This window comes from Poromitra crassiceps (assembly GCF_964638095.1).
Source record: "Poromitra crassiceps genome assembly, chromosome: 1".
Classification (NCBI taxonomy): domain Eukaryota; kingdom Metazoa; phylum Chordata; class Actinopteri; order Beryciformes; family Melamphaidae; genus Poromitra; species Poromitra crassiceps.
Window position 1 is genome coordinate 667501 of NC_139623.1, and position 8135 is coordinate 675635.

Consider the following 8135-nt stretch of genomic DNA (forward strand, 5'->3'; position numbering starts at 1 on the left):
CTGTAGTTTAAGCTGCACTGTCAAAATCCATCTGGCCTTGAATTCTTAATTGGTTGCTATGTGCTGTCAGGTTGGAAATAATTGAGCTCCATTAGTGGCCGACTTGTCAGTCTGTGCTTCTACTTAACCGGCCTAATGGGCGAGCCAGGCTGCTGTGTGGGATTTTCATGCCCTCGCCCGCTTCACATTTCACTCACTGCCTGCGGTAGTTATCCCGATGATGAGCCATTTAATTTCACTGTGATCCGGCCATAGAAAGATGCCACCGCGAGGGAGCGACCACAGCCCGGGGCTATAGAAAAAAATAACAACAGAAATGAAAATAAAATAAATTTTACGGACAAACATTATAGGCTACTTTTAGACATTAAAATTGACCAGAAACCTTCAAATCAGACTCGTCCAAAACATTGTTATGCGGAGTAAACTATTTGCAGCTATAAGTGCAGCCTGTTATTGTTGAAGCTGTCAGTGGTCGTGATTGATGCGTCTAAATGCCATGGCCCCGGGCTGCTGGCGATCATCAGGTGCAATCTCTGTGTCAAATGTCACGCTTCAATCTTTAATGTCCTTGAACAGTTTAGAAACGCTCTGACACTCCTCAAATTCGTTTCCCATATCAACTCAATTAGACCAGTGTGTCATTCTCTTTAGTAAATTATCAGCAGAGCGGATAAAGACGCATTTAAGCGGTTTGTGGTGATGCGTGGCCACAGCACCGACAGGTATAGCCTAGACGATGATATTCGTTTTATAAAGAAAAGGAATGACAGTAGGCCTATAGGCCTGCAGGCCTGCATAGAATATGTGCATATTTTTGCACATATTCTATGCTACTATATATATTCTACAATAAGGGGGGTAAAATAAATAAAACGCGGGGAGCATAACTGCAAAAGCTGCACAGCAAGCCTGACACATACATGATATTTCCATGGCGTTATGTATTTATGTATTTATTTATGTATGTATGTATGTATGTATGTATGTATTTATTTATTTATTTATTTATTTATTTATTTATTTATTTATTTATTTATTTATTTATTTATTTATTCGTTAATTTGTTCATTTGTTCGTTTGTTATGGGAAAGGAGAGGGGCCTGATTCCATATAATTCCCAGCTCTATATCCTCATCCTCCTCACTCTGTCCGTTTGTGGCCGGTTAGATCCGCTTGGTACGCGGGGAGTTCGTGGACGAGTCGGGCTGTCCCGTGCCAGACTGGATCGGCTTCATCCGCGCCGCCAGGAACAGCCAAGAGCAGAACCTGGAGGCTGTGTCGGATCTACCTGGCGGACAGGTGACTTTTCATATATTGCCTTTCAGACATATTTGTTCTGTCAACGCTTGAGGTCTAACCACCCCCTTCCCTCTCCGTCCGTAGATTTTCTATAGGGTGCTGAGGGAGATCTCCGCAGGAGAGGAGCTCAGTGTTTGGTACTCCAACCCTCTGGCCCAGTGGTATGACGTGCCCACCACGGCCACTCCCACGCACGACGAGAAAGGTATAGTCTACTCTACATCACATGATGATCACACTGCAAATTGTTAAAATAGCCCAAAAGCGTCAAGTCCCAATAAGTGGAGAACGTTTGTTAATGCTGACTTTGAATGGGCGGGCCCATGCAGGCCCATCCGTTACGCTAAAGGCCTGTGGAGAATGAGCTCTATAATGATCAAGGGTAGACATATTCACATATTCAAAACGAAATAATCTTAAAATATTAATTTATGCCTTTCACATACACTCCTGATTCATAAAACACGTGAATTTTAAGATGTGACTATACTGACATCATTCATTCATGCATCCTAAAAAATGCTGTCAGGCTAAAAATGAGGTTGCATGTTTGGATTCAGCATGATCCCTGCACGCCTATGGGCGCAGAGCATCATCGACATGTTGAGAGGTCCATCACTACCCGGTTAAGTGACTGTCAATCCAGTCATGCCCCTCCGCCACCGCGCAGAGATGGAAATCAATTTGCTCAGTGCATTTTCTCAGGCAGGCTGATTTCTTTCTTTCTTTTCTTTCTTTAAAATCTGTTCGTTAAATTCGTGTAAGTGTGCAAATATATTGTGGATCAAACCATGGGGGGGGGGGGGGGGGGGGGGGTCACCGTGCGTGGATTTGGGGCGGGGGATGGGGTATGTATGGCTATTTGAAGGCTGTAGGCTACGCAGCTGAGTTGCAGCTATGGGTGCCGTGCAGGCATAAAGATAACATTTAATATAATGAATGCATTAATGCGCTTGAGAAAAAAAAGTTGTGCTGGGCTACATATCTTTACATATACAGTGTGTGTGTGTGTGTGTGTGTGTGTGTGTGTGTGTGTGTGTGTGTGTGTGTGTGTGTGTGTGTGTGTGTATATCTATATAAATAAATACATACATACATAAATATACATAAATATATATATATATATATATATATATATATATATATATATATATATATATATATATATATATATATATATATATATATATATATAACATGTATAGGCTACAACCAAATATCAGAAAAAACGAAATAGCAATATACAGTATATAGTGACAAGATACCGCAGAGACCATATTGCGTCATATTGGCGTTTGTGCTTGGGGATTAATGTCTATCTAATGCTAATCTTGCCTGGACACCATCAACTCAGCAGGAACTAATCCTGCAAGATTATTTTCAACGGATACTTTGGAAAATCCTTCAATATATAGGCGATGATATATAGGCTATATATATATATATATATATATATATATATATATATATATATATATATATATATATATATATATATATATATATATATATATGCATCTTATTCCCAGTTGATATGCCCTGCAATTGACTAAATATAGGCCAAAACGACGATTATTAAAATAATATCAAACTTGCAACAATTAATTGCATTAAAACCGTTACGGCGGTTCAGTTGATTGAAACGGCAATTAAACGCAGAGACTGACGTGTCTGGCGACTAGAAGAGGGAGAGGCTGGATTTGCGGGACAGAGGTTAACAAATGTCATCGCATCATTAATATTCATGTATTCAAAAGCAAATAAATTCAAAAACAAGTGCTTCACGGTAAATTAAATGTGTGCGTTAAGTATTGTGGCCTAATGAATGCCAACTTTTATGTGGGATGTATATTGCCCTGATTCTCCGGCCCAACACACCGTGTGTGCTCCTGAACATACGCTCTCTCCTATTATTAGGTTTAAACAGATGGGCCAGCGCCATTGTTTCTCGAGACTTGCGATTTCAAGCAACAGCTGCTGTCACTTCCACGGGAAAGAGCACAGAGAGGGAAAGGCCCATTTTCAATGCATCGGTTTCTGAGCGCCAGATTGGGCAGGGCGTTTGCTCTTTTGATGGCGATAACAAACAATGGCCCATATGAGGATTACAAAATCATTACATCTATTAACCTCTCAGTGCTCAACTGGGGGTCATTACACACGACGCAGCGGCGTCAACCCGAAAGTTTGATCAATGATACGTTAGGTCACCAAACAAACTATCAAGTCTTAATGCTCCGTTGGAGTTTTTTTTATTATTATGTCAAAATAGTTTCTTTTCTCTCCATAAAAAGAGAGAGAGATTGATGGGGTAACATTCGGGATTTCTCTCCACGTTCCAAAACCTTTAATTTGCGCATTTTACGCACGGACCTCTCCTTTTACGCACGGGAGAATAAATACATGATCTCGCTAACATTAGGCTACTTTATGTTGTGTTGTTCATGGTGTGCATCCATCATCATATTAACAGCATTTCATGTTGTTTCTGCAGGTGAGGAACGTTACATATGCTGGTACTGTTGGAGAATATTCAAATACCCAAACACACTCAAGGCCCACGTGCACTTCCACTGCGCTCTGAGTAACGGTCGGGGATTTGTGAGCAGCGAGCAGGTCAGAGGCACGGAGACCTTCAGCAGGTCCCCAAAGTCTGGAGACATCCCCAATACCACTACCTCTCCGAGGAGTGGCCAGCACAGCACCTCCATCTCAGACTCTGTCAGGCGGGTCGTGTCTACCTCGCAATTTCTCAACAAAAAGAAAGCCAGCTCAGAGGAGCAGGACAGGGCCCTCGACATGAGCGTCACCTCAGCCAGAAACCACGGACACCTCCTCGGCCTCGGCGCCACATCCTCGGTGCTGAGCAGCATGGGCTTCCATCCGGGCGTGCGCTCTGCGTTCAAGCCCACGGGCGTCTGCAAGGTCCCGACCCCCGATGCGACCAGAGAGGAGGCCGGCGGGAAGCTGAGCGGCCTGGGGTTCAGCAAACTCATTGGGAACATGAAACCGATCCGCGCCGTGGGCGAGTCGTTGAATGGAGGGGGGAGCCACCCTCCCAAGTGCGCACCCGCAATAATGGACTCCGCGTCTCCGATGGTGCCGTGCGCAAACGGCATCCGGGGGTTCCCGTTGCTGCCTCACATTGAGGAGAACTCGGCTTTCAAGCACGTGGAGAGTCGGGTGCACTCCGGGCTGCCCCCCTCACGTTACCCCCAGATGCCCCCCGGACTCCACTTTGAAAGGTTCTCCCTCTCTCAGTTCGACGGTGTCAAGCCGTATGGCGGAGACTGCAACATCCCCATCATGCCATTCACCGTCTACAACGGGGAGCTCCTGTACAGCTCGCCTTATTACCCGCTGAAATTCCACTTTAGCAACCTCCTCAAGTATCCAGAGTCCATGTCCTACTTCGGTGCGCCCTCTCTGAACCAAGACATGGGCTCGATCACCAACATCGACCGAGAGATAGCGATGCACACGCAGCAGCTGTCCGAAATCGCAGTTGCGGACAAGAACCGGTCGAGGCTGGACTCGATGCCCGCCGGGAGCGCCAGCAACGCCGTATCCGGCAAACCGAAAAAGGGACACTTGTGTCTGTACTGCGGCAAGCTGTACTCAAGGAAATATGGTCTGAAAATCCACATGAGGACTCACACGGGTTACAAGCCGCTCAAGTGCAAGGTGTGCTTCAGGCCCTTTGGAGACCCCAGCAATCTCAACAAGCACATCCGGCTCCACGCCGAGGGAAACACCCCGTACAGGTGCGAGTTCTGCGGCAAGGTGCTCGTGCGGAGGCGAGACCTGGAGCGGCACGTCAAGTCCAGACACCCCGGGCAAAGCATCAAGAAACTGGACGACAAGCCGGGCGGCCCCTTCGAGGACGCAGAGCAAAAGAGTGACGACGACAGCGACGTGGACGTGTGCTTCACCGACGACCAGAGCGACCAAGAGGAATCAAAAAATAACGACTGAAGGCCCGTTAAAAGCCTGGTTAAAAGCAAACCATCCGGGTCCGAACTCACGGATCCGGATGGTTTTAACCTGGCTATGAGACTGCTCATTGATTGGTGTTCACTGCCAACTTTAGTCTTGTGTTGAGTCTCTCGTTTTTCCAGTTAATCAAGGGCATTTCTGGTGGGGGGATTGAGCTTTGAATGATGATTGATCGAATGAGAAACAGCTTCGAGGCAATTGGTCCTGAATGCTCCCCCTCCAGTGTTTATTTATTTTATTTTATTTTAGATATAAATTAATTACTTCATCATTTCTGGCACTTTTCTTTAACTTTTCTTAATGACAGGGCAGGTGGAAGGTAGGCTATTCAGTGTCTCAGGACAGGTGGCTGTTGCAGGGGACTGAGCTGTGGCACAGCCTATTTGTGACGCCTTAAAAAAAGAAAAATGAGAGAAAAAAACGATCTTTAAATAAGTAGGCCTAATTGGTTTCACATCCAAATAGGGTTGTTTCAGTAATTTTTCTGATTTGTCATTTTCTTGATACCAGAGAAATCGGCCTTCAATACAGTGACACTGCAGTGAGAAATTATATTAATGGTTTTTCAAAAGCTGAAATAAAATGTGTTGTTTTTTTGCCACATTCGATCGGACGGAATGTGGACACATCGGAAGTTAGGAGCTTGAAAAGAATATGAATTATTTTTTTTATTATGAAGAAACAATGGGCAGCAAATTCACATTAGGCCTATAGTCTCATCCCCGCCCCCAAACTGTCAGTTGCACTTTAAAAACAGCACAAGGCATTTCATTTCAACAAACCATGTTTGCAGTTGTAATGACACCAATTGAACGTATACCTGCCTCATTGAATAACATTGTACCTACTTAAAATTGCACTTTCTTGCCGAGGCATGCTGTTCTTAAAGAAGCAGCCAGCAGCACCCATGTTTATTTAAGGACTTCTAGAAAAAAGTATTCATTGCGTTATAGCCTATATAAAGTGTAAAGTATGATATTTCACATTTCAGTGGAGAAGTGCTGTATACGTTTGTTTATAAGTGATATTGTCTATGGACAATATTTTCCTTCTGTCCATTGAGTTGTTCGTTTTTAAATAAATCTAATTTAAAACAACGGTTCTGAAGGTTTTTTTTACACAATAAAGCAGCTTGAGATTTGTTCAATATGGTGATACTGTCAGTGTTAATAAAAGCTATATAATATGTTTAAATCATGTTTTGTAAACCCTGAAATCGCTATAATAAATTTTAATCTTATAGGCCTATTCTAATAGTGATTCAAAAGTGTGTTTGCATGTGCTATAGGCTATACTCCAGTGAGTTTATTGACATAGCACTTCTATCTCAAACAGGGTCACTATAATTTTCCTTCCTATATAATTCAGTTATAGTTAGTTCAATTTGCAGTATAGGCTATCTTTCTAATCTGATTGAGACAAAATCAATGAATCAAATTAAAATGTCGTCTATTTTGAAGGTTTAGTTTTCTTTTGAGTGAGGCAAATTGTGGAGGTTGGCTCCGCATCGGCTGTCACTTGCTCGGCCAGGCCTGTTGCCGTAAGTTAACTGTTTTAATGCGCGACTGATGAGCACATTTTGCACCAAATCATTAACCCCCCCCCATCCATTCATTAGGCCTAATTCCTAAATTACATCAGGGCTCCTAGCTAACCCAGACCATTTAAAGCCCAATCCTTATTTGACAGACTTTTATTTTCCAAAAGGAAATGCCATCCAGTGGTCTACTTAGAACTGCAGAGGTCTGAAGGTGTTTTGGTCAGTGAAAAAGATAACGTCTATAGCCAACAATGTGCTGATTTACTGCAACTTGTCCAATAGAGCTATTGAAGATGCATAAAAAGGGTCACAAAAGAAGATTTAGGAGTTTAGAGAGATGGTACACAAAGACCCCCTTCAAAGAGAAATCTTTGCTAAAATCTTGAAATCGACTTTGTCTCGGATACATTTTTCATGGCTACTTACGTTTCTTTTGAGTTCCCATAAGTTTGTAGTTTTGTTCAGTTATTGTGTGCATCTTGTGATGAGAAAAATCTGTAACACTTTACAATACTGTAACACAAAAAATGGGTAGTTATTGAGGAACTAGTCAGGAACTAACCATTAGTTCATGAATAGTTAATGATTAGTTCATGAATAATTAATAGGTAGTTCCTTAGTTACTTAAGAACTGACCATTAGTTACCATGTTAACGAACCAGTAAGTAATGATTACTTCCTTAAAAAAGAAAAATTCCCGCTAGTTCATAAGTAGTTAATGGGTAGTTACTTAAGAACAGACTATTAGTTACCATAGTTGTTACTAGGGAATTAATCATTAGTTCATGATTACTTCACCATTAGTTACCATGTTTGTGCCCCCTCAAGTAAAGCAGGCCATCATACTTAGTTGTTACTAGGGAATTCATCATTAGTTCATGGTTACTTTACCATTAGTTACCATGTTTGTGCCCCCTCAATTAAAGCAGGGCTTCATGCTTAGTTGTTACTAGGGAATTAATCATTAGTTCATGATTACTTCACCATTAGTTACCATGTTTGTGCCCCCTCAAGTAAAGCAGGGCTTCATACTTAGTTGTTACTAGGGAATTAATCATTAGTTCATGATTACTTCACCATTAGTTACCATGTTTGTGCCCCCTCAAGTAAAGCAGGGCTTCATACTTAGTTGTTACTAGGGAATGCCTAATTACTTCATGATTATCTTACCATTAGTTACCACCCTACCTATAACAAATAAATACAAGAGTTGTTCCAGGTGAGGTTTGAACCCTAGCCCCAAGATCACAAGATCACTAGTCTGGTTCTCTACCAAATTACCCAGACTGTTAATATT

At 42.5% G+C, this 8135-nt stretch overlaps 1 protein-coding gene across 1 annotated transcript in view; it reads left to right on the forward strand.

Moving 5' to 3' along the window:
• Positions 1-5277, forward strand: part of prdm13 (PR domain containing 13) — a gene marked incomplete at both ends in the record, with an annotated part of 5816 nt that extends 539 nt beyond the window's left edge. Inside the window, 3 exons of the mRNA XM_083639349.1 lie at positions 1171-1302; positions 1387-1507; positions 3797-5277. Of these exons, the coding sequence (XP_083495475.1) occupies positions 1171-1302; positions 1387-1507; positions 3797-5277 (1734 nt within the window). The remainder of the gene's footprint in view (positions 1-1170; positions 1303-1386; positions 1508-3796) is intronic.
• Between the last annotated feature and the right edge of the window lie 2858 nt (positions 5278-8135).